Consider the following 27,277-nt stretch of genomic DNA (forward strand, 5'->3'; position numbering starts at 1 on the left):
GTCTAGGAGCAACAATGGCTTAGCCGCAAAGTGGTAGGCCACACAAGCTCACAGAATGGAACTGCTGAAGCGCATAACCCGTAACAATTCTGTCCTTGGTTGCAACACTCACTAACCGAGTTCCAAACTGCCTCTGGAAGCAACGTCAGCACAATAACTATTCATTGGGAGCTTCATGAAATAGGTTTCCATGGCCGAACAGCCACACACAAGCCTAAGATCACCATGTGCAATGCCAAGCATCGGTAGGTGTAAAGCTCGCTGCCATTGGACTCTGGAGCAGTGGAAACACATTCTCTGGAGTGATGAATCACGCTTCACCATCTGGCAGTCCAACGGACAAATCTGGGTTTGGCGAATGCCAGGAGAACCTAGCAACTCCAATGTAAAGTTTGGTGGAGGAGGAATAATGGTCTGGGACTGTTTTTCATGGTTTGAGCTAAGCCCTACAGCATACAATGACATTCTAGACAATTATGTGCTTCCAACTTTATGGAAACAGTTTGGGGAAGCAACACTGATTGACAATAAATTTCACATGCTGTTGTGCAAATGGAATAGACAACAGGTGGAAATTATAGGCATTTAGCAAGACACCCCCAATAAAGGAGTGGTTCTGCAGGTGGGGACCACAGACCACTTCTCAGTTCCTATGCTTCCTGGCTGATGTTTTGGTCACTTTTGAATGCTGGCGGTGCTTTCACTCTAGTGGTAGCATGAGACGGAGTCTACAACTGACACAAGTGGCTCAGGTAGTGCAGCTCATCCAGGATGGCACATCAATGCGAGATGTGGCAAGAAGGTTTGCTGTGTCTGTCAGCGTAGTGTCCAGAGCATGGATGCGCTACCAGGAGACAGGCCAGTACATCAGGAGACGTGGAGGAGGCCGTAGGAGGGCAACAACCCAGCAGCAGGACCGCTACCTCCACCTTTGTGCAAGGAGGAGCAGGAGGAGCACTGCCAGAGCCCTGCAAAATGACCTCCAGCAGGCCACAAATGTGCATGTGTCTGCTCAAATGGTCAGAAACAGACTCCATGAGGGTGGTATGAGGGCCCGACATCCACAGGTGGGGGTTGTGCTTACAGCCCAACACCGTGCAGGACGTTTGGCATTTGCCAGAGAACACCAAGATTGGCAAATTCGCCACTGGCGCCCTGTGCTCTTCACAGATGAAAGCAGGTTCACACTGAGCACGTGACAGACGTGACGGTCTGGAGACGCAGTGGAGAACGTTCTGCTGCCTGCAACATCCTCCAGAATGACCGGTATGGCGGTGGGTCAGTCATGGTGTGGGGTGGCATTTCTTTGGGGGGGCCGCACAGCCCTCCATGTGCTCGCCAGAGGTAGCCTGACTGCCATTAGGTACCGAGATGAGATCCTCAGACCCCTTGTGAGACCATATGCTGGTGTGGTTGGCCCTGGGTTCCTCCTAATGCAAGACAATGCTAGACCTCATGTGGCTGGAGTGTGTCAGCAGTTCCTGCAAGAGGAAGGCATTGATGCTATGGACTGGCCCGCCCGTTCCCCAGACCTGAATCCAATTGAGCACATCTGGGACATCATGTCTCGCTCCATCCACCAACGCCACATTGCACCACAGACTGTCCAGGAGTTGGCGGATGCTGTAGTCCAGGTCTGGGAGGAGATCCCTCAGGAGACCATCCGCCACCTCATCAGGAGCATGCCCAGGCATTGTAAGGAGGTCATACAGGCACGTGGGGGCCACACACACTACTGAGCCTCATTTTGACTTGTTTTAAGGACATTACATCAAAGTTGGATCAGCCTGTAGTGTGGTTTTCCACTTTAATTTTGAGTGTGACTCCAAATCCAGACCTCCGTGGGTTGATACATTTGATTTCCATTGATAATTTGTGTGATTTTGTTGTCAGCACATTCAACTATGTGAAGAAAAAAGTATTTAATAAGAATATTTCATTCATTCAGATCTAGGATGTATTATTTTAGTGTTCCCTTTATTTTTTTGAGCAGTGTATAATGTCACGTTCGCGTGCTAGTCGGAACTAGGAAACTCTGAAATGTCTGATTTACTAACTCATTGTAGAAAGATAAGTTTCCCACTTGGGAAGTAACAGATTCAACTAATATGAAGTTCTATGCAAAAAAAAAGTGTCCGTATGAACTCTGAGGTGCCGGGTTTCTGATAGCACGTGAACACGGCATTTCCGTTGCTGTCAGACATCGGAAAGATGTTTCACTCTTGAACTGTGATTTCTCCTGTGCCAAAAAAAAGTGAAGCGTCCCGAATGTTTTTCTTCGTTATTATGGATATATCCAAGTAAATGCCAAAAGAAAAACGCTAAAACAAATGAAAATGCGACTGACACGCACACGTCTGTAACATGGACAACCTGACGAATATGTTGGTAATCGTTTTATTAAACAATAAGGTATGCGAGTCAGTGATATATAATGACTACATAATATATTTAATGCTATATAATGACTGCTTCGCGTCGGGCCGAACAACGCCATTTACCTATGACTGTATTCATTACATAGCACTGCCTCTTGTGCCCTATTGCTTAATTAAAACATGCTTCCTCGTCCACTTTTTGTGTGTCGCAACCAAATATCGTCTCATTAGTTTTACAGGTGAATATGTCTTGAATATGTCTTGACAGTCAAAACTTTTGAAATAGATTTTTGAGAAGATATCAAAAATAGCTTATGGTTTTCAAATGATTGAATTGGAATTTCAGTTGACTAATCAAATCTATTGTCTTAAAAGGGGCAATCTGCGATTGGTAATTTTTTTCTTCTTTTAAATTAATTATGCACCGAGTGTACAAAACATTAGGAACACCTCAATTTTACACCTTTCCATGACATAGATTGACCAGATGAATCCAGGTGAAAATTATGATCCCTTATTGATGTCACTTGTTAAATCCACTTCATACAGTGTAGATGAGGGGGAGGAGACCGGTTCAAGAAGGATGTTTGAGACATGGATTGTGTATGTGTGCCATTGATGGTGAATGGGCAAGACAACCGTTTTAAGTGCCTTTGGACGAGGTAGTAGGTGCCAGGTGCACCGGTTTGTGTCAAACTGCAACGTTGCTGAGCTTTTCACGCTCAACAGATTTCCGTGTGGACATCCAGCTAAAGGACATCCAGCCAACTTGACACAACTGTTGGAAGCATTGGAGTCAACATGGGCCAGCATTCCTGTGGAATGCTTTCAACACCTTGTAGAGTTCATGCCCTTACGAATTGAGGCTGTTCTGCAACTCAATATTACGAAAGTATTCCTAATGTTTTATACACTCAGTGTATATACCCATTGACTGTTGAAGAATATAACTAACCCTAAGATAATGCTTCATTAGCTTACTTCAACTGTCGTACCCCATCAGAACCCCAAATATAAGCTTGTTCTACCACAGTGTTTCTACACAATGTGACTTATTAAAAACAGCAGAGCCTTTAAACATGGTTAAAACTATCATTTTGATATAATAGCTGGTCAGTCCTTGAGCACCTTCCCCATAACTCTGTCTGAATTTGAGAGCGCTTACATTTCTCCAGCCCAATCCCTCAGCTCTTTACCAAAACAATGGCGGTGTGGCCACTTTGTTATTGTTTAAACTGCAGATTTCCACTTTTAATTCAAATTCACCCCAACCCTGATGTGTAAAAACTGTATAACCTCTACTCCCCATCTCCTTCCTTACAGACTCCCTGCAGCTCTCTCTCGCTGTCTCTGAAGAGGAGGTTCTCCCTGAGCACTGTGAGCAGGAGCAGAGCCTTAGTCTGGGTCAGGAGAACACTGAGCACACACAGATTAAAGAGGAGGAAGTCACCGCTTCAATAACTATTTGATACCAAAGAATTCATATTCGCTCCTCCCTGTGTGACAAGTGAATGTGATCAGGAGGACCCACTTCAGTCCTTCATTCCTCCTCAAATCCAGACTGTGGAGAACAGAACCCTAAACAAGTGAATCTCACACCTTTTGGCACTGTGACTCCGCTGAGGTCCCTCAATATTCCCTGTGACCCTCCAAATAATCAAAACGATGCATCCAGCCACAGCACAGCTGAAAGCAGCGACCCAATAGGACTTGATAGCAGCCCAACATTAGATCCCAGCCCACCATTGGATCACAACCCACCATTTAAGAAACAAAGATCCAAACCCAGCACCACAGCTATAAAAGCTCTCCGCTGCCATGACTGTGGTGAAACCTTTGCTCTAAAATCTGACCTGCAGATGCATGTGACTCTCGCCAAGAAGAAACCCAGTGAATGCGACAAGTCTACCTGTAAACTGAAGGCCCATGTCAGACTGTGTCACAATGGGAAAACCTGCCCCTGCCCCTTTTGTGGCAAGACTTTCCAAGTAGATATTTCCAAGCACATGATGATTCACACAGGAGAGAAAACATTAAGCTGTGGTGACTGCGGGAAAGGCTTTAATCGCAGGGGGAACCTAACCCAATACATACGGACTCGCAACAGGGGAGAAATAATTTAGTTCTGGTGACTGTGGGAAAAGCTTCAGTCTCAAGAGTAACCTAACCGAACATGTTCAGACTCACACAGGAGAGAAACAATTTAGCTGTAGTGACTGTGGGAAGAGCTTCAAACAGAAGGGACACCTAACCATGCATAAACTGACTCACACAAGAGAGAAACCATTTAGCTGTGGTGACTGTGGGAAGAGCTTCAATCGCAAGCAGCCCCTAAACATGTATAATCTGACTTACGTGGGAGTAAAACCATTTAGCTGTGGTGACTGGGAAAAGGTTCAATTTAAGGAAAAAAAAGAAGCATAAACTGACTAACACAGGAGAGAAACCCTTTAGCTGTGGTGATTGTGGGAAAAGCTTCTATCAGAAGGGGCACCTGAATGTGCACAAACTGACTCACACAGGAGAGAAATCATTTGGCTGTGGTGACTGTGGAAAAAGCTTTAGTGTCAAGGGGAACCTAACCATACACAAACTGACACACGAGAGGAATATGGCTGCTCTGTCTGTAGGAAAATATTCAGTCGTACAGCTCAGCTGTTAAAACATATGAATAAAGTTCACAAAAAGAAAGAGAACAGGACTAAAACAGAAGCAAAAATATTTAGACAAAGATCTGTCAGAAGAGCCGGTTGACGTTTATTGGGTTGAGTCTTGTCCTTGAGGAAAAATTGAGTGATTTCTGCTAGATGGGTCAGCTGCAAAGTCAAAATTAGCTACAGTGCCTTGCGAAAGTATTCGGCCCCCTTGAACTTTGCGACCGTTTGCCACATTTCAGGCTTTAAACATAAAGATATAAAACTGTATTTTTTTGTGAAGAATCAACAACAAGTGGGACACAATCATGAAGTGGAACGACATTTATTGGATATTTCAAACTTTTTTAACAAATCAAAAACTGAAAAATTGGGCGTGCAAAATTATTCAGCCCCTTTACTTTCAGTGCAGCAAACTCTCTCCAGAAGTTCAGTGAGGATCTCTGAATGATCCAATGTTGACCTAAATGACTAATGATGATAAATACAATCCACTTGTGTGTAATCAAGTCTCCGTATAAATGCACCTGCACTGTGATAGTCTCAGAGGTGCGTTAAAAGCGCAGAGAGCATCATGAAGAACAAGGAACACACCAGGCAGGTCCGAGATACTGTTGTGAAGAAGTTTAAAGCCGGATTTGGATACAAAAATATTTCCCAAGCTTTAAACATCCCAAGGAGCACTGTGCAAGCGATAATATTGAAATGGAAGGAGTATCAGACCACTGCAAATCTACCAAGACCTGGCCGTCCCTCTAAACTTTCAGCTCATACAAGGAGAAGACTGATCAGAGATGCAGCCAAGAGGCCCATGATCACTCTGGATGAACTGCAGAGATCTACAGCTGAGGTGGGAGACTCTGTCCATAGGACAACAATCAGTCGTATATTGCACAAATCTGGCCTTTATGGAAGAGTGGCAAGAAGAAAGCCATTTCTTAAAGATATCCATAAAAAGTGTTGTTTAAAGTTTGCCACAAGCCACCTGGGAGACACACCAACCATGTGGAAGAAGGTGCTCTGGTCAGATGAAACCAAAATTGAACTTTTTGGCAACAATGCAAAACGTTATGTTTGGCGTAAAAGCAACACAGCTGAACACATCGTCCCCACTGTCAAACATGGTGGTGGCAGCATCATGGTTTGGGCCTGCTTTTCTTCAGCAGGGACAGGGAAGATGGTTAAAATTGATGGGAAGATGGATGGAGCCAAATACAGGACCATTCTGGAAGAAAACCTGATGGAGTCTGCAAAAGACCTGAGACTGGGACGGAGATTTATCTTCCAACAAGACAATGATCCAAAACATAAAGCAAAATCTACAATGGAATGGTTCAAAAATAAACATATCCAGGTGTTAGAATGGCCAAGTCAAAGTCCAGACCTGAATCCAATCGAGAATCTGTGGAAAGAACTGAAAACTGCTGTTCACAAATGCTCTCCATCCAACCTCACTGAGCTCGAGCTGTTTTGCAAGGAGGAATGGGAAAAAATGTCAGTCTCTCGATGTGCAAAACTGATAGAGACATACCCCAAGCGACTTACAGCTGTAATCGCAGCAAAAGGTGGCGCTACAAAGTATTAACTTAAGGGGGCTGAATAATTTTGCACGCCCAATTTTTCAGTTTTTGATTTGTTAAAAAAGTTTGAAATATCCAATAAATGTCGTTCCACTTCATGATTGTGTCCCACTTGTTGTTGATTCTTCACAAAAAAATACAGTTTTATATCTCTATGTTTGAAGCCTGAAATATGGCAAAAGGTCGCAAAGTTCAAGGGGGCCGAATACTTTCGCAAGGCACTGTATATTGAATCAATTATGAAAAAATGTTTTTGCTCTTTGGTCGTAATTTAAGGTTAAGGTCAAATCAGATTTTATGAATTTGTGGCTGTGCGACCTAGTGACCACTCTGCAGAGCTGCCTCCAGAACAAGACTCATAATGGAAGAAAATGCTGACCTGCATCAGAAGATGGAAGTTAAAAGGCAGGGTTTGGACAACTGAAAAAAAGTTATGTAAACTCTGGATAATACGTGCTCTAGATGTGATAGATGTACTTTTGTAAACAGTTCTATTGGGGTAATTCACACCGAGTTGCAAATGTAAATGGAACTTAATTCCCTTTTTTTTTGCACTGCCCTCTCTATGGTATTCTGACGTTAAACTGAAGCATGGGAAACGCTAGTGCTAGCCAGGCACGTGTTTGGGGAGGAGATCAAATAAATGGTGTGTCTACATATAAGCCATATTCTGACCTCGACTTCATTCCCTCATAATGTCACCACTTTACCGTGAAAATCCCAAGAATAAGGTTGAGCAACCTGTCGGTTTCAAGTGGAAAAACATATACTTCATTTCCCCCCCATAGGTTTGACACCATTCTCCATGCACTGTAATTTATAAACTGATAAGAGCATTTACCTTTATGATTGCTGAAGACAAATGTGAAGAAAACTCATAAGCAAATCAACATGAATGGTATTTCTGCTCTTTTCCCCACTGTGAAGTAGGGCATGCTGTGCCGTTGTAAATAATTGCCATTCTATGCTCTTATAACTTGCAGGACTAAACTTGGAGACGCAAGCCAAATGGGATGACAAAGCAAAGCCGAGCACAGTGAGTCGCGCTAAAATGCTTTAATTAAATGCTACGACATTTCCTGTTTCCTATCATTTGCTTTATGTCAAATGTTATTCGCCACTAAATAGGTAGTGACCCTCACTATTAACCACTCTTATTTAACACATTTAGTGTTGTTAGTTCCCCTCAGTTGGTACCCTACATTTCGTATAATTCCATTGCATTGTTTGGTTTAGACTACCTTAATTTGTTTCTTCTGTAAACGCTGTCACGTTCTTGTGGTTGTTACGGAGGGTCGCTAGTAATAGTGGATATTATTTAATTGAAGGCCTCGTACAAATTGTAGTATACATCCGGGCATCTAAGCTTATAAAACAATAATGGAGCGCAGACCAAATCATTATAGTTTGGACTCAAATTGCAGCGCAAGACTTGGACCTTGTTGTCACACAGTTCCATGATCAGTGCGGGCAATCAGGGTTAATTTATATCCTACTAATAATGTACACTGCTTAGTTTTCTTTTATGCATAAAAGCCCTACAACCCTATTTTTCCTGGAAGTAACCTAGGATTCATGAATACTTACCTTACGATAAATGTGTAATATCAGAGGGTTTTTAAATCTACCCATGGATTCTGAAACGGAGACAAATATTCATGTTTTTATGGGTATCTTTCATTGAGCTCCATATTCTGAACGCATTCTCCGTAGGCTAGATTTGTCTTGTGCCGATCAGATTCAAATTAAAAGGTACACCGTATTTAAAGGGATTGCTTTAGATACATGAGCAGAAAAAAATAATTGAATAAATTACCTGATCGATTCAGTCTGTCGCTCAGTGGGTGTTTTCTGGGGTAAAACAAAATGCATTCAGTGCACGCAAGGGAGCCACTCCCACAAATCTCGTTTCGCACCTACATAAGGTTAGTCCGAATACCAACTACTGAGAAGTGCGTAAAGGCATGCCTAGGAATGGCGTAAATGTCCTGAGTAAATAGGCCCCTAAGTGAATCAAGTTTGATTTGAATTATGTAACTATTAAACAGTACAGAGTACTGTAGGAAACTCACAGCTCTGGTTCAAAGTCTGTTTTCACATTATTAAAAACAGGGATTCTGTTATATTTTGAATGTCTCTGTATGAGGAGAGTATCAGAATTATGTTATTGATACATTCAAAATGCATACTTTCCGGATAATATTGCCTTCTTTATGTCCAAGAGTATTTCTCATTCATGTTGACCTAATCCTGCTCGTTCATGATATTGATTGGATCTTCTGTGAAGTAAACCACCAAGTCAGCCTTCTTCCACCTTACAAACATTTCATGACTGAGACCCTCTCTTACTGACCCCACTGCTGAAACCCTCATTCACGCCTTTGTTGTATCCGGCCTGGACTACTGCAACGCCATTCTCTACCGACTCCCCTCCAAAACACTGGACAGACTTCAACACATTCAAAACTAATCTGACTAAAAAAAAATATTGTAATCGGATTAGATACTTCTGAAAAACTGAATTACTTTTAAAATAAGAACTGTGGCATGTCTCCACTAACAGGTGGAAGTTACAAAATGTGCCTCAATCTTCTGTGATGCCCATCCCCCACACAGGACAGAGTCATGTTTCTCTCCATGTGTACTCTTAAGCCCATGATACAGAGGCAACATTACCTCCAGAAATTCCAAGTGTATCATGGCCTTAAAGGCTCCAATGAAAATTGTTAGTGTGAAAAGAGAGTCAGGTGACGATCATCACATTCAGAAAAAGTATTTAATGTTGCAAACAGTAGGCCTACTGGGAGATCACTCCACAAAGTCAGCAACCTCTTCAAGATACAACTGCTAAAATGGCTCAAAGGCAAATTATTCTTCGGAGTGACAAGAATATTAATTCTGAATGAGACATACATGCATCATTATAGACGATGGGTGATACTGAACAATGAAACACACAAAATGGTTTCTGGAAGAGACGGGCTACACAGTTAACCATACAAGTTCTGTTCTCAGTGGAAAAATATAGCTTTACACTTAATGAAAGTTACAGCCAATGCAGAATGGAAAATGACAGGTTAAGCAGAATGTCCCGATTATGGCCTTTTAGTAGTTATGCGTAGATGGTGCCGACAGACATGGCAGCTTTGCTTCTAGCTAAGTAACTTTGCAGTATTTTGTTTTTTGTGTGTGTTATTTCTTACATTACTGGCCCAGAACGTTTTGTGTGATTACATAGAGCCGGAAAGTACTTTTGGATATCAGAGTGGCGGTAACTCCCCAGCATTACAACTTTCCCGAATTGGATCCTTTGTTTCTTTCTATTGCACTGTTGGAGCTAGGAACACAAGCATTTCGCTACACCCGCAATAACATCTGCTAAATATGTGTATGTGACCAATAAAATTTGATTTGAATAGAGAATCAGGCTTCAGGACTACCCGAGTAAAGGTCATTCAAGCAAGGTGACCCTTTTAGGCTTTGAAGGTTGTTCTTAGCTGTGTGTTCTCCGATGACTAGTCAACGCACTTCTGGCACTAAAGCATTTTCTACAGAAAACGTGGAAGAATCCTCCCCTGTGTGAATGTCTCATACACAGTGTCAAATGAAAGGCAGTTGTGAAAGATTAGCCAGTCATGGTATTAATGTGGTTCCTCCCCTCCGTCTCCCCAGACGATTCAGATTGGAAGGAGTGAACCATTTACAACAATCCTGACAGCAAAATAGTTTACTGCTCATCTGATTATCCTCATATGCACTTGTGACTGCCAGTGCTTAAAGATCTGCTACTATAGCGACAATGATGTGATTTCCCTCGTGTGAATCCTCATATGCGTTGTCAGATGACCTTTATGACGAAAATATTTGCCACAATAATGACAGTTACAAGATGTCTCCTGTGTGATTCTTCATGTGATAACTTAGAGAAGTGTGCTGATTATAACATTTTCCACAGAACTGGCAGCGAAAACATTTCTCCCCTGTGTGAATCCTCCTGTGAATATTCAGATCCCTAAATTTAAAAAAACATTTGCCACAATCATGGCAGCGATGCGATTTCTCCTCTGTGTGCGACCTCCTATGATAATTCAGGGACCCAGCATTAGAAAAATATTTGCCACATTCCCCACAGCAATAACATTTCTCTCCTGTGTGATCCTTCAAACTGGTCAAGGAGGGTTCGAAGCGGTCAGACTGAGTGAATACTTTGCCACAATTCACCCTTGTGTGAATCTTCATATGAGAATCCAGATATCCCCACTGAGCAAAACATTTGCCACATTCATCACAGCGAAACTGATTACCTCTGGAGTGTATCATGATCCTATGAGAATTCAGTTTTCCCATCTGAGTGAAACATTCCCCACAATCACTACAGCAAAATGGTTTATCTGCTGTCTGACACCTCCTTTGCAGCTGATAAAGCTTTTTCTCTTTTGTGTCTGTGTCCTCCTCGATTTGGGCCGAGAGCCACTGGTTGGCTTTGAATAATCCACTTCCTTAGGTTTTGGTCTGTCTTTGTATTCTTCACTTTGGGTTTGTGAGGACTGAGTTGAGTACTGATCATAGTCACTTTTCACCCAGGCAGGAGTGAATACAGAGTCTTCGTCCTCCTGGATGATCCGGAATTCCTCCTGTTCTTGTTAATCTGTATGGGGTTCCAGTCATCTTGCCCCAGATCGGGGCTCCACTCTTGTTCAAAGTGCTGCTGCTCAGGGGGAAACTCCACCTCAGAGACAATGAACTGCTCAAAATCTGAAGGGATGGAGAAAAGAAGAGTTAGAATTTATAAGCTGATGTCTTTGCATTGCCTTAAGTCAGGCAGTGCTTCATCCTCAACTGACAGTGTAGACAAATCCCGCCAAAAATAATCGGGGTCCCTGTTTAAGGATAAGTTCAGTCTTTTACGACGTAATTCTAGTTGGTTCTTCACCTTGAAAGTAGCCTATAAATCTTTAAAACAGCCACTACAAACATTGGCTAACTTAAGCCACAACTAGCAAAACATCTATGGAATTGCAACTGTGCAATGTCAAATCAAATTAGGGCTGACCCCAATTAATCGACTGGTCGATTGTTTGGTCGTTAGGCTGTTGGTCAACCGAGATTGTTTTAGTCGAGCAGTAACAAATATATATATATATCTGCGCCCATCTCTGTGAACTAATCCATTGCGGAGGCCTAGACTACAGCCAATCTATGCTTGATTTGAAAATGTGGTCGGAGACTCCGTATGGAGGGTGTGATGCAGAGGCATGTAGAGGCCAAATCGAGCTCTGTACCGCATCGTCATGCGCCTCCCAAATTTTGCAACAATGTGGAGGGCTCTGTATAGCTCCGCATTGACATGATTGGTTGACAGTAGGTGGGGGTGGTACATTCTGTATAAACACAAACTCACTTTCTTGACAACATCTCTGCACTGCTCTGTGAAGCGCAAGAAGTATGAATGCCCTGACTTCTGCTGAGGTCATATCATCATAAATGCTGCATGGTAAATGCAAACGTCAGATTGAAGTGCATTGTTCATCTGGGCGCATGTTCACTCTCCAGAATGCGCTCTCTCCCGGCAATTTGTGCACATCCATTGTTTCATAAATTCATTGTGTGAAATGTTTGCTTTTGATTGTTAGTGTATATTAATTCTCATTACATATAAAACTTTTGACCGCTAGTGTAACACCTACTTGTTCAAGGGTTTTTCTTTATTTGTACTATTTTCTACATTGTAGAATAATAGTGATGACATCAAAACTATTAAATAACACATATAGTAACCAAAAAAGTGTTCAATAAAAATATATTTTAGACTCTTCAAAGTAGCCACCCTTTGCCTTGACAGCTTTGCACACTCTTGGCATTCTCTCAACCAGCTTCATCTGGAATGCTTTTCCAACAGTCTTGAAGGGGTTCCCACATATGCTGAGCACTTGTTGACTGCTTTTCCTTCACTCTGCGGTCCGACTCATCTCAAACCATCTCAATTGGATTGAGGTTGGGTGATTGTGGAGGCCAGGTCATCTGATGCAGCACTCCACCACTCTCCTTCTTGGTCAAATAGCAGAATGCTGTGGTAGCCATGCTGGTTAAATGTGCCTAGAATTATAAATAAATCACAGACAGTGTCACCAGCAATCCCCACACCATCACATCACACCATGGACAATTGTTTGCACAACCTATACTACACTTGTGAGAAACAAGTTTTGGTTTATTTAATTCAATTTGAGTTCTGTCAATTTAGTCGGTGTGTTTTGTTTAGAGTGCTGCTGTCAATGTTGTGTAAGGATGTGCACGCATAGAAGTAGTTCTATAGGCTACCTGGCCTGCGTGCAAATGTAGGCATAGAAAAGGTGCCCATTTGGGGATCTGATAGTATTTCTGACTGGCTTAATGCACCACCACTGATGACCTGTGGAGCTTCTCAAAGTAATGTTTTCTTCACCTCAAAAACAGCAAGCAAACTAAGTATTTTACAATTACAATAAAATCTTTCCAGCTCTTTCGCTCTTTTGATAACCACTCGGCGTGAAAGGGGAACATGTCATGCTCTGATCCAGTGGAAAAGTCATAAAAATAGGCTTCTTTATTAGTGCTTGACTGGGACTGAAATAGGTTCTGGTACTCATTTTGGGTCGTGGTACTGTTTATATTTAGGTGCAGGAGCTCCACAATACTTTTGAGCTTATATTCTATAAGAGGAACAGGAGCTCAAGCGGTTTTGAGGGTGTCGGTACTCAGCTCTGGTGAGCTCCTACCCAAGTCAAGCACTGCTTCCTATCCCTTGCGCAAATGGCCTACAGCTGTGTCTGTCCCAAGCTCACTGTATTTTATACAATGTTGCAAGTAGCAAGCTTCCAGCTGGACCCAAGTTAATACAATGTTTCAAGTTTGTTGCAGACAGGCCAAATGTAGCCAATGTGATTTATAGGATATTTATTTTTATCAGGATATTGTCTACCTGCAGGCTGCAATATTTTCATTTGTTGGCTTTATGTAGGCTATTTTTACATAGTTGACAATGGCAATAGAAATTACTTTTTAGGTTTGTATCATTTTCATTTGGATAGAATTTTGATTAACTACATGACAATGATTAAGATATGAAGACGTTATAAATTAAATTAAACGGTTTCGTGAAAATGTGCATATGAAAACCAGAACTGGCACACAGATCCTCAGAAATGGTAAGATAAATTGGCATTCCACATGAGAAAGGTTGCCAACTCCCCATGTAGCCTATTACCAGCAACTTCAGGAGAGTAATGGCAGAATCAGAAAAAGCCAGCAGGAGCTGGAGCAGAATAGGTGGGTCAGGTAAAAAAATGTCTTCTTCTGGTTATCTAGATCTCTGTCGCCCTCTTGAGGCATCAAATCGTAAGCTTAAAGCATCAGACAAGCTCAATGCATATAGTTGATTTTATTAAAATAGAGTGGCTCTATATATAGAAAAAAATATATGTTGACAAATTGAGCATTAGATTTGTGAAAAGAACAGAAGACTTTCGGTCAACCAAGACTTTTTTGTTGTTGTCAGGGACAGCCCTAAATAAAATAATTGTGTTGATTTCAGTTGATTTGGCTATTAACTTGAAAAGTGTTTCATTAAGACAGGAGGCATATTCTGCCCGTTTTTTCTTTTTTTTGCCTCTATCCATTTAAGTTAGTAAGGAGGACACCGACATCTTTTGCAACCTGAATGGAGGATGTTTAATGTATAGCAGGGAAATTAGTGTGCTAGCCAATGTACAATGTCTGTTCAAACAATAGTGGGAACATCAAAAGACAGAAACAGCGACTACTAACGACTGTTCAGGCTAGAAATGATGCAGAGGCAGGCTGCTAGTGGAGTCATGGCAGAGGGGAAGAGGTGAAGCGAGAGGGTTTACTCCACCCCAAATCTGTCCACATTAAGCAGGTCATTAATTATCACGCAAGTGAGGAGTTTTTGAATGGGGGGGCAATGAGTGTGGAATTTTGTCAAGCTAAAAATGTATTGCCATTTTGATAAATTAGGCTTTTTTTGATTGAATATAAGTTTTGTAACACTTAGGTTATTACAAGTGTACTGCAGAAGGCTGGTGAGAGGAGGACCGCTAATAATATTGGCTGGAATGGAGAAAATGGAATGATATCAAACACATACATTAATACATTTCCATTGACTCCATACTAGAAGCCCATCCTCCCAAATGATGGTGCCACTGATATAAATATGATGCACTGACATCCTGGTAACTTTGAGAAAAAAAACACTATCGGAGTTGAAATTCAAGACTTCAATGCATATTCATGAGGATAGCATAGCGTCTCATTCTCCATTGAATATTGTCCGTTGACTTAAACACCCCTCGTCAAATATTCAAAAGAAAATTCAAATAACAAGATATTTCCACCAATCCAAAGAGAGGAACAGGAATGAACTTGACAGCCCTCCGTTCTGCTCTGTGGACATCAAATCCAATTGTTAGGGAGAAGACAAGCATCTCCTCATACAGCATATCTGGGGCGTTTTCATTACGGAAACCGTTCAGTTTTTAAGAACCAAACAGAGCAAACGAGTGTTTCTATTTGACAAATTCTGGTAGGTCCCTCTCGTTTCATTCGCTTCTGTTTACTGATTGTTTTGCAACAGAATTGGCGTAATGAAGATGCCCCCAGCCATTGTTGCGTCACTAGATACCACAGCCAAAGTCATCTACTTCTTATTTGGTGTGGTCAATCTTGGCATCCAACGTTATGGTGAATTACCGCCACCTACTGTCCTGGAGTGTGGACCAGTGACAGGGTAAAACTAAAACCTACCTGCCAGCCCCATTGCTCTTAAAAAATATAAAATATTTGAGACTATATCTAAGGACGTTCTACTCAATATACACGTTAAACTGATTTCCTGTATCCCCTTCTCCCTCATTCTAGATCGCAACCTCTTTCTCTCTGATACTGCCCACACTGTTGCAATACATGCTCCACGGTCTCTGTTTCAAAGTCAAAAACCCCGCCTATTCTACAATTTATCTTCTTAAAATCTGTTTAACCCAATGCTAACCTTACACCTGACCTTAAATTAATACCAAAAATCGACTTTTTGTTTTTATAAATGTTTACAATAGAGCCGATTGATTTTGTGGCTGTGGCAACTAGTGACAACCCCTGATCACCCCTTCAACATTGCTGCCTAGTTTGCTAGCCATAGCCACACAGGTTTTATAGCCACGTTACTTAAGCTAGCTTCCTGCAGCACTGAATTAAATCCTCAAGAATGCAAATGTTTTTAAAATGAATGTTGAATACTGAGAAAGTAACAAACCTGCTCTATACAACTTTATCTCAGGTTTCAGGATGATGTCAAGCAGCCCCTGTAGACGTCGGTTGTCCTCTTTCGATAGATAAACGTTGTCCTGGTACTCTGATATCGTTTTTGCAACGCCTCTGAATATCTCATCCGCAGGCTCTGTACATCGTTGGCTAAAAATCACTCTCAACAACTCCAATTTAGAATTTTTTACAGATAATGCCCATGGCTAGCTCGTATTGCGTTCCGTCACCTGTGAAGCCTACAAGAGTAATGAAGAACTTCCGGGGCAAGTTATTTTAATCCTTCAAAGTAAGAATATTATGTGAAACTGTAAAATTAACAATAAAAGTAAAAATGGAATTAACATTTTATACTAGTTATAAAACACACGGATCTCTTGAAGTAATGAAGTAATTGCCCAACTGCTTTCTTCTGGAAAATGTGAAGTCCAAGATGGACAAAGGGGGTGCTGTTGGGGCTGTGTTTCTGGACCTAAGGAAGGCTTTTGATACTGTTAACCATGAGATTCTCATCACAAAATTGTCCAAGTTCAACTTTTCCCCTGATGCCTTGAGATGGATGAAATCATACTTTGAAGGCAGAACTCAGTGTGTCAGAGTGAGCAATGAGCTGTCGCCCACTCGTAGCTATGATGTGGGCGTGCCCCAAGGGTCAATACTGGGACCCCTCCTGTTCAGCCTGTACATTAATGATCTGCCTTCTGTCTGTACTGGGTCTGAAGTTCAAATGTATGCAGATGATACAGTGATATATGAGCATGCAAAGAGCAAACAACAAGCTGCACAAGAACTCACTACTGTAATGGTCCAGGCAACAAAGTGGCTCAGTGACTCGTGTTTGCATCTCAATGTGAAAAAAACTGTTTGCATGTTCTTCACAAAGAGGGCAACAGATGCTACTGAGCCAGATGTCTATGTGTCAGGGGAGAAGCTCCAGGTGGTATCCGATTTTAAGTACCTTGGCATCATACTTGATTCCAACCTCTCTTTTAAAAAGCATGTGAAAAAGGTAATTCAAATAACCAAATTCAACCTAGCTAATTTCCGATTTATACAAAATTGTTTGACTACAGAGGTAGCAAAACTGTACTTCAAATCTATGATACTCCCCCACTTAACATACTGCTTGACTAGTTGGGCCCAAGCTTGCTGTACAACATTAAAACCTATTCAGTCTGTCTACAAACAGGCTCTCAAAGTGCTTGATAGGAAGCCCAATAGCCATCATCATTGTCACATTCTTAGAAAGCATGAGCTCTTGAGTTGGGAAACTCTTGTGCAATACACCGACGCATGTCTTGTATTCAAGATCCTTAATGGTCTGGCTCCTCCTCCACTCAATATTTTTGTTAAACAGAAAACCCAGACATATGGCAGCAGATCCACAAGGTCTGCCATGAGAGGTGACTGTATAGTTCCCCTAAGGAAAAGCACCTTTAGTAAATCTGCATTCTCTGTGAGAGCTTCCCATGTCTGGAATACACTGCCATGAGACACACATACAGTGCCTTGCGAAAGTATTCGGCCCCCTTGAACTTTGCGACCTTTTGCCACATTTCAGGCTTCAAACATAAAGATATAAAACTGTATTTTTTTGTGAAGAATCAACAACAAGTGGGACACAATCATGAAGTGGAACGACATTTATTGGATATTTCAAAATTTTTTAACAAATCAAAAACTGAAAAATTGGGCGTGCAAAATTATTCAGCCCCCTTAAGTTAATACTTTGTAGCGCCACCTTTTGCTGCGATTACAGCTGTAAGTCGCTTGGGGTATGTCTCTATCAGTTTTGCACATCGAGAGACTGCCATTTTTTCCCATTCCTCCTTGCAAAACAGCTCGAGCTCAGTGAGGTTGGATGGAGAGCATTTGTGAACAGCAGTTTTCAGTTCTTTCCACAGATTCTCGATTGGATTTAGGTCTGGACTTTGACTTGGCCATTCTAACACCTGGATATGTTTATTTTTGAACCATTCCATTGTAGATTTTGCTTTATGTTTTGGATCATTGTCTTGTTGGAAGACAAATCTCCGTCCCAGTCTCAGGTCTTTTGCAGACTCCATCAGGTTTTCTTCCAGAATGGTCCTGTATTTGGCTCCATCCATCTTCCCATCAATTTTAACCATCTTCCCTGTCCCTGCTGAAGAAAAGCAGGCCCAAACCATGATGCTGCCACCACCATGTTTGACAGTGGGGATGGTGTGTTCAGCTGTGTTGCTTTTACGCCAAACATAACGTTTTGTATTGTTGCCAAAAAGTTCAATTTTGGTTTCATCTGACCAGAGCACCTTCTTCCACATGCTTGGTGTGTCTCCCAGGTGGCTTGTGGCAAACTTTAAACGACACTTTTTATGGATATCTTTAAGAAATGGCTTTCTTCTTGCCACTCTTCCATAAAGGCCAGATTTGTGCAATATACGACTGATTGTTGTCCTATGGACAGAGTCTCCCACCTCAGCTGTAGAGCTCTGCAGTTCATCCAGAGTGATCATGGGCCTCTTGGCTGCATCTCTGATCAGTCTTCTCCTTGTATGAGCTGAAAGTTTAGAGGGACGGCCAGGTCTTGGTAGATTTGCAGTGGTCTGATACTCCTTCCATTTCAATATTATCGCTTGCACAGTGCTCCTTGGGATGTTTAAAGCTTGGGAAATATTTTTGTATCCAAATCCGGCTTTAAACTTCTTCACAACAGTATCTCGGACCTGCCTGGTGTGTTCCTTGTTCTTCATGATGCTCTCTGCGCTTTTAACGGACCTCTGAGACTATCACAGTGCAGGTGCATTTATACGGAGACTTGATTACACACAGGTGGATTGTATTTATCATCATTAGTCATTTAGGTCAACATTGGATCATTCAGAGATCCTCACTGAACTTCTGGAGAGAGTTTGCTGCACTGAAAGTAAAGGGGCTGAATAATTTTGCACGCCCAATTTTTCAGTTTTTGATTTGTTAAAAAAGTTTGAAATATCCAATAAATGTCGTTCCACTTCATGATTGTGTCCCACTTGTTGTTGATTCTTCACAAAAAAATACAGTTTTATATCTTTATGTTTGAAGCCTGAAATGTGGCAAAAGGTCGCAAAGTTCAAGGGGGCCGAATACTTTCGCAAGGCACTGTAACTGCACCACATATCACACTTTCACAAAATGCTTGAAGACATGGCTAAAGGTCAATCAGATTTGTGAACATGGTCCCTAGCTGTGTGTTGCCGCTTTCCATGTTGTCTGTTGTCTGTAGCTTGTGAGGTGTGGAAACACTTTGTTGCTTTTATGAATTTTGTCTTGCTGCTTTTTGTTTTATGTTGCTCTGTCTGTATGCTACGTCTTGCTTGTCCTATGTTGCTCTGTCTGTATGCTATGTCTTGCTTGTCCTATGTTGCTATGTCTTGCTTGTTCTATGTTGCTATTGTCTATATTGTAATTGTTTTTAATAACCTGCCCAGGGACTGCGGTTGAAAATTAGCCGGCTGGCTAAAACCGGCACTTTTACTGAAACGTTGATTAATGTGCACTGTCCCTGTAAAAATACAAATAAACTCAACTCAAACTCAATTGTTTAGGTAAAAAATAAAAAAAAAAAAAAACAGGATTCCCACTCTTCAAGAAATCATTCCATAACCTTTCCATAAAATGTTTTATGACTTACAAGGATGAAAATACTCATTTTTTTAAATGTAACCTTTATTTAACTAGGCAAGTCAGTTAAGAACACATTTTTATTTACAACTACGGCCTACCAAAAGGCAAAAGACCTCCCGCGGAGATGGGGGCTGTGATTATTATCATTATTTTTTAAGAATATATATATAATTATTTTTTTAATATATTTTTTTAAATATCAATTATTTTTTATATATAAAATAATAATAGAGGGTTAAACACACGATAACTACACACCGAAGTAGGTATCATACATGTATGTGTAGATAAACAATGTATCAATTCCCTAGGTGAAAATCCAGCTTGTTCAGGTAGAGAATGGCTACTGGTGTCTAGTGGGCTGAACTGGAATCTAATGGTCTCTACTGGATTCAATAGGACCAGTTTAAGTGACCGTTTGAGCTAGACTCGGTTACAGCATGCATCGACGTGGATTTCATCAGATCAAGATAATTGTATCACTATCGTTGGACCAATTATTTGACAGATGTTGTGCAGTGATTGCCTGGCAGGGTTCACATGGAAAGTTATAAAATGAGACTAATATAATCAAGTTAAACTATGAACAATAGTAACTGATGCCCTTCCCTACACAGGGCACAGTCATGTCCTGTGCATTCTCTCCATGTGTCTGCTTAAGCCTTTGTTATGAAGCAATCATCACTTAGCCTATATAGTTTTTTCTCAGTGTGTATTCTGAAGACAATTCAATGCACTTTTGGCACTTAAGCATTTGAGACACTTGTAAGATTCCTCCTGTGTCTCATACACAGTAGCCACATTTCCATCCACAGTTTTTATGCGAGTTAAATCAAATCAAATGTTATTTGTCACATTCACATACACATGTTTAGCAGATGTTATTGCAGGTGTGGTGATGCTTGTTTCTCTAGCTCCAACCATGCAGTGATATCTAACAATTCACAACAATGCACACAACCTAAAAGGAAAATAATGGAATTAAGGAATATATCAATATTAAGATGTGCAATGTCAGAGTGGCATAGACTAAAATACAGTAGAATAGAATACAGTATATACACATGAGATGAGTAAAGCAGTATGTAAACATTAAACATGAGTAAAGTGACTAGTGTTCCATAATTAAAGTGGCCATTTCAAGTCTATGTACAGTGGGGCAAAAAAAGTATTTAGTCAGCCACCAATTGTGCAAGTTCTCCCACTTAAAAAGATGAGAGAGGCCTGTAATTTCCACCATAGGTACTCTTCAACTATGACAGACAAAATGAGAGAAAAAAATCCAGAAAATCACATTGTAGGACTTTAAATGAATTTATTTGCAAATTATGGTGGAAAATAAGTATTTGGTCACCTACAAACAAGCAAGATTTCGGTCTCTCACAGACCTGTAACTTCTTTTTTAAGAGGCTCCTCTGTCCTCCACTCGTTACCTGTATTAATGGCACCTGTTTGAACTTGTTATCAGTATAAAAGACACCTGTCCACAACCTCAAACAGTCACACTCCAAACTCCACTATGGCCAAGACCAAAGAGCTGTCAAAGGACACCAGAAACAAAATTGTAGACCTGCACCAGGCTGGGAAGACTGAATCTGCAATAGGTAAGCAGCTTGGTTTGAAGAAATCAACTGTGGGAGCAATTATTAGGAAATGGAAGACATACAAGACCACTGATAATCTCCCTCGATCTGGGGCTCCACGCAAGATCTCACCCCGTAGGGTCAAAATGATCACAAGAACGGTGAGCAAAAATCCCAGAACCACACGGGGGGACCTAGTGAATGACCTGCAGAGAGCTGGGACCAAAGTAACAAAGCCTACCATCAGTAACACACTACGCCGCCAGGGACTCAAATCCTGCAGTGCCAGACGTGTCCCCTTGCTTAAGCCAGTACATGTCCAGGCCCGTCTGAAGTTTGCTAGAGAGCATTTGGATGATCGAGAGGAAGATTGGGAGAATGTCATATGGTCAGATGAAACCAAAATATAACTTTTTGGTAAAAACTCAACTCGTCGTGTTTGGAGGACAAAGAATGCTGAGTTGCATCCAAAGAACACCATACCTACTGTGAAGCATGGGGGTGGAAACATGCTTTGGGGCTGTTTTTCTGCAAAGGGACCAGGACGACTGATCCGTGTAAAGGAAAGAATGAATGGGGCCATGTATCGTGAGATTTTGAGTGAAAACCTCCTTCCATCAGCAAGGGCATTGAAGATGAAACGTGGCTGGGTCTTTCAGCATGACAATGATCCCAAACACACCGCCCGGGCAACGAAGGAGTGGCTTCGTAAGAAGCATTTTAAGGTCCTGGAGTGGCCTAGCCAGTCTCCAGATCTCAACCCCATAGAAAATCTTTGGAGGGAGTTGAAAGTCTGTGTTGCCCAGCAAAAGCCCCAAAACATCACTGCTCTAGAGGATATCTGCATGGAGGAATGGGTCAAAATACCAGCAACAGTGTGTGGAACGTTTGACCTCGGTCATTGCCAACAAAGGGTATATAACAAAGTATTGAGATAAACTTTTGTTATTGACCAAATACTTATTTTCCACCATAATTTGCAAATAAATTCATAAAAAATGTTTTTCTCATTTTGTCTGTCATAGTTGAAGTGTACCTATGATAAATTACAGGCCTCTCTCATATTTTTAAGTGGGAGAACTTGCACAATTGGTGGCTGACTAAATACTTTTTTCCCCACTGTATAATGGTCAGGATAAATATGGGTTAATAATTCAGCAATCAGGGGGGCAGAGAACTGCAGCAAAAATGGATCAAGCATATTAGCCCCAGGGGATTTTATTATTATTATTTAAATAAATAAAAAGTTTTACACATCAATCTTAAGCAAAGCAAGGTACATCACAGATAGTAAATTGTTGAAATAAACAAAGATTCACTATAAGTTGACAGGTTAACCGTCGTGTCAGCTGGAGGCTGGCAGAGGGAAGAGCAGTTGATTGACCTACCAATTAAACCAGTTTTTCTCAAGTAAAAAGCCTGCCAAGATAAAAAAAGATGACTAAAAGCATCACTTATCCCATTCTTCTCAGTTATGATGCCAGAGGCCTGCCTTGGCAGGGAAGAAGAGGAATGTGTTCTATTCAGCGCATTGACTGTTTTCCAAAACTTAGAAGGATCACCAGCAGAGTCAGAGATTGCTTGATTAAGCTTCTGAAATCGAGATAGGACATCTGTTTCTCAATTGTCTAAAACATTGTCAGTCCACTACAAAGTCAGTTTCCTTGAATTGGCCAGGCCTGATTTCTCATCTGAATGAGCTCAGATAACTCAGATTCAAGCCAAGGGTTAGATCAATCTTTGACTCTGAATTGTTTAAAAAGGGTGTGTGTATCTGCCAGAGGAATAAATATGGAGAATACATTTTCTAGAGCCAACTCAGGGTCAGGAACACAGGAGACGATGGCTAAATCAGAGTAGAATGTGTCATGTTATGATGAACTTCACAGGGTGGTGAAAGTGCATGGTATGAGCTTGATGCTCTTTTCTCAAAAATATTGAGGGTCTTATTGACATGAATACAAATATTCTCACTCTTATCCATAATAAATCTCATCATGAATGCTAGCCTACCCTCACAGCCTACCCTGTCTCTGCGACCTGTTGGTTAGAGAGCACGAGCCAAGACAAGAGTAGGCACATTTGCTATTTAAAGCAACAGTTTGTGACAAAACTATTCACATAGTTAGATTTTTATTTGGTACATGAAAACTTAAGCGAAAATGTACATTGTGTGCACCACGTCATCACACACTGATTTTTATCCACAACAAGTCTGCTTGGTGGAAACTGGTGGGAAAATGCGCAAATTTTCTTTATGCAGAATTTAGAATATTCACATTAATATCTGTCGCCAATTGAATGGAAACCTAGCTAATGTTAAAGAAAGGCAGTTATGAAATATTTGCAAGTCATGGTAGCATGTGGTTCCTGCTCTTGGTCTCCTCATATTCTTACAATTATTGAAACATTTACAACAATCCTGACAGCGATATAGTTTATAGCTCATGTGATTTATCCTCACATGAACTCATGTGTCTACCGCCAGTGCTGAAAGATGTGCTACTATAGCAACAATTATATGACTTCCCTTGTGTGAATCCTCATGTGCACGGTCAGACTATCTTTACGTCGAAAATATTTGCCACAATAATGACAGGAATAACATTTCTCTGTGTGAATCCTAATGTGAGACCTCAGATTACTAGGACGAGCAAAACATTTGCCACAGACCTGGCAGCAAAGTGGTTTTTCCCCTGTGTGAATCCTCATATGAAGTGTCAGATCACCAACTCGATAGAAACATTTGCCACAATCATGACAGCGATGAGGTTTCTCCCCTGTGTGAGTCTTTCTGTGATAGTTTAGATACCCAATTTGAGTAAAACATTTGCCACATTCATTACAGCGATGCGGTTTCTTTCCTTTGTGGGCCTTCCTATGAGCATCCAGTTTTCCCATCTGAGTGAAACGTTCACCACAATCACTACAGCAAAATGGTTTCTCCTCTGTGTGACTCATTTGCACTGGCGACCTTAGATCCATGGTTTTTCTACCCCTCGAGCTTTGTCCTATTTCTGTCCATGTCTTCTTCAATTTGCACTGGGGATGAGAGTCACTTGTTGGCTCTGAGGAATTATCTTCCTTAGGTTCTGTTTTGATCTGTTCAGTTGAGGCCATTCTGTCTTCATATTCTTCACTTTGGGTTTGTGAGGACTGAGTTGAGTACTGATCATAGTCACCTTTCACCCAGGCAGGAGTGAATACAGAGTCTTCCTCCTCCTGGATGATCCTGAATTCCTCCTGTTCCTCTTTAATCTGTATGGGGTTCCAGTCATCTTGCCCCAGGATGGGGCTCAACTCCTGCTTACAATGCTGCTGCTCAGGGAGAAACTCCACTTCAGAGACAATGAACTGCTGGAAATCTGAAGGGAAGGAGAAAGGATGAGTTAGAACTGAAATGCTGATCAGCTGGTTTTAGCAACGCTACTATTTACACACTAGCAATGCTAGGAATTAGTTGGGGTTTTTTAAATTAAAAAACAGAAGTCTGCCGGAGGACAGAAGTTAGTTTAAATTTAATTTGACTTAAATTTGGAAAAAAAACATAATAGAATGTAAATTAAACAGACTTTCCAAACATGGGTCTGTTGTAGACCCACTTCCTCTTCGCTTACCTCATGTCAAAATAAAAGTCCTGCACAGAAAAAAAATCAACAAGTTGTGGGGGACTTTTATTTTTTTTACATGAGGTAAGCAGAGGGGAAGTGGATCTACAACAGACCCATGTTTGGAAAGTCTGTTTAATTATTTCGCCCCCCCCCCCCCCCCTACCCTTATGAATTCTGTGTGCTTGTTTTTATTAAATAAATGCTTCAAATTCACAAAATGTTACATTACCTGATGAAGATTATCTCAAAACAAAATGTATAAAATCTCTTAAAGGGGCATTTATATTTGTATTTTATTTTCTCTTCGTATTCATCATCTCCAGCCCCTCCTAAAATGATTTGGTTTTAAATATACTAAAGTATCAAAAGTAATAAAAGTAAATCATTTCAAATTCCTTATATTAAGCGAACGGCACAATTTTCTTGTTGTTCTTTTTTACAGATAGCCAGGGGCACACTCCAACACTCAGACATTATTTACAAAAGAAGTATGTGTTTAGAGTCTGCCAGATCAGAGGCAGTAGGGATGACCAGGGATGTTCTCTTGATAAGTGCATTAATTGGACCATCATCCTGTCCTGGCATTCAAAATGAAACAAGTACTTTTGAGTGTCAATGTATGGAGTAAAAGTAAAAAGTACATTACTTTCATTAGGAATGTAGTGAAGTAAAAGTTGTCAAAAATATAAACAGTAAAGTACAGATACCCATACAAACGACTTATGTAGTACTTTACACCACTGCCATTGATCTCTATTTGGAGTACAGCGCTACCGGGGAGAGAGAGAGAGATCAACTTGACCATTTCTTAGTTTACGATTAGGTCAAAGGCTGACAACAGCCAGTTACAAATCGATAGCCCACCTTTGTCATCGTGAGTGTCGTCCGCGTCATCGGCATTGGCCGTGGGGTAATTGCCCGAAGGACTGTTGTTTATTGGTGAGCCGCTGCTGACAGGCGTCTGACCTCCTTCGCCACTCACCGACATGTACCTCGACTCGGTCAGGCTGAGTTGCTTCTCTAGCATTTTGATTTGCTCTTTGCTTTGAGAGACTTCTACACTTAATGCTCCACAGCAATCCTCTACTAATTTGCAAATCTCTGTCACCGCAGCGGAGGTTAGAATGTCCATGACGGAGCTTATCCGTTGACGCAAACCACTCGTCTCCAACATTTTAAGCCCTTGGTTTTGTGAAACCGGTCACAACTACTGTAGAACTACTATGAAGATGAAAAACCTTTACAAATTTTTTTTTTTACCCAGCTTGTTCAATAAATAGTAATATTGGTAAGAATATATGGCTTATTGTCAACACTTCGCCATCTTCGATAACTGTGACCTTCCTTGCGAGCGCATCCGGTTAGAGTTAAGATAGATAAAGCGCCACCTACCGCGTGGAGACTAGAAGGCGCATTACTCAGATAAATATTTGAGTACTTAACGTTGTATTTGTAGAATTATCTTACGGTAGGAATTATTCATATAGTTTGCAGAATCGCTGTTTAATATTGAGTAAATCATGGCTTGTATTATGGTTATTGGTTATCATGTTATCAACTTGAATAAAGGATCTATCACTGGAGTAATCTTAACCTCAGACAAACTATGAGGTTGTATTAGTCTCAAGATCTGGTGCAAAGCAAAATGCAAAAGTCATGCAGAAGCATATACAAAACTTCTGACAGTTATCAACTTTTGTTGATAATATTATATATATATATTAATTATACATATATATATCAATCCTGCAGGATTCCTGCAGGTACCTACACAATTCGTTCACAGAGGCCCAAATTCCTGTAAGATTCCCGTGGAACTTTTTAGTAAGGGATTTGTTTTCTTTCCTTGTTTTTCCCAGTTAACCATCCTCATATTCATTCATCCTAACATCCATTCATCATTCATCTTAATATCCATATATCATTCATCCTGCAATATCCTTTCATGATTCAAACTGCAATAATAAAATGGCACCAGACCATTCAACATGATAGCCTCAACTCAAACCAGCAACAGTTACAGTGGGGGAAAAAAGTATTTAGTCAGCCACCAATTGTGCAAGTTCTCCCACTTAAAAAGATGAGAGGCCTGTAATTTTCATCATAGGTACACTTCAACTATGACAAACAAAATTAGAAAAAAAATCCAGAAAATCACATTATAGGATTTTTTATGAATTTATTTGCAAATTGTGGTGGAAAATAAGTATTTGGTCAATAACAAAAGTTTATCTCAATACTTTGTTATATACCCTTTGTTGGCAATGACAGAGGTCACGTTTTCTGTAAGTCTTCACAAGGTTTCCACACACTGTTGCTGGTATTTTGGCCCATTCCTCCATGCAGATCTCCTCTAGAGCAATGATGTTTTGGGGCTGTTGGACTTTCAACTCCCTCCAAAGATTTTCTATGGGGTTGAGATCTGGAGACTGGCTAGGCCACTCCAGGACCATGAAATGCTTCTTACGAAGCCACTACTTCGTTGCCCGGGCGGTGTGTTTGGGATCA

The 27,277-nt window shown here is 41.0% G+C and overlaps 1 protein-coding gene and 1 pseudogene across 1 annotated transcript; both read right to left on the minus strand.

Annotated features, from left to right (window-relative positions):
• Positions 1-9,432: 9,432 nt before the first annotated feature.
• LOC139412561 (zinc finger protein 239-like) lies at positions 9,433-11,766 on the minus strand (annotated as a pseudogene).
• A 9,107-nt stretch (positions 11,767-20,873) lies between these two features.
• LOC139414149 (zinc finger protein 835-like) lies at positions 20,874-26,109 on the minus strand. The gene is made up of 2 exons (XM_071162030.1): positions 25,634-26,109; positions 20,874-24,523 (listed from the first exon to the last, which is right to left on the minus strand). Exons 1-2 carry the CDS (start codon positions 25,941-25,943, stop codon positions 23,676-23,678), a joined length of 1,158 nt encoding a protein of 385 aa, XP_071018131.1. The 5' UTR covers positions 25,944-26,109; the 3' UTR covers positions 20,874-23,675.
• Between the last annotated feature and the right edge of the window lie 1,168 nt (positions 26,110-27,277).

The sequence above is a fragment of the Oncorhynchus clarkii genome, chromosome 7, assembly GCF_045791955.1.
Source record: "Oncorhynchus clarkii lewisi isolate Uvic-CL-2024 chromosome 7, UVic_Ocla_1.0, whole genome shotgun sequence".
In the NCBI taxonomy this organism is placed as follows: Eukaryota; Metazoa; Chordata; class Actinopteri; order Salmoniformes; family Salmonidae; genus Oncorhynchus; species Oncorhynchus clarkii.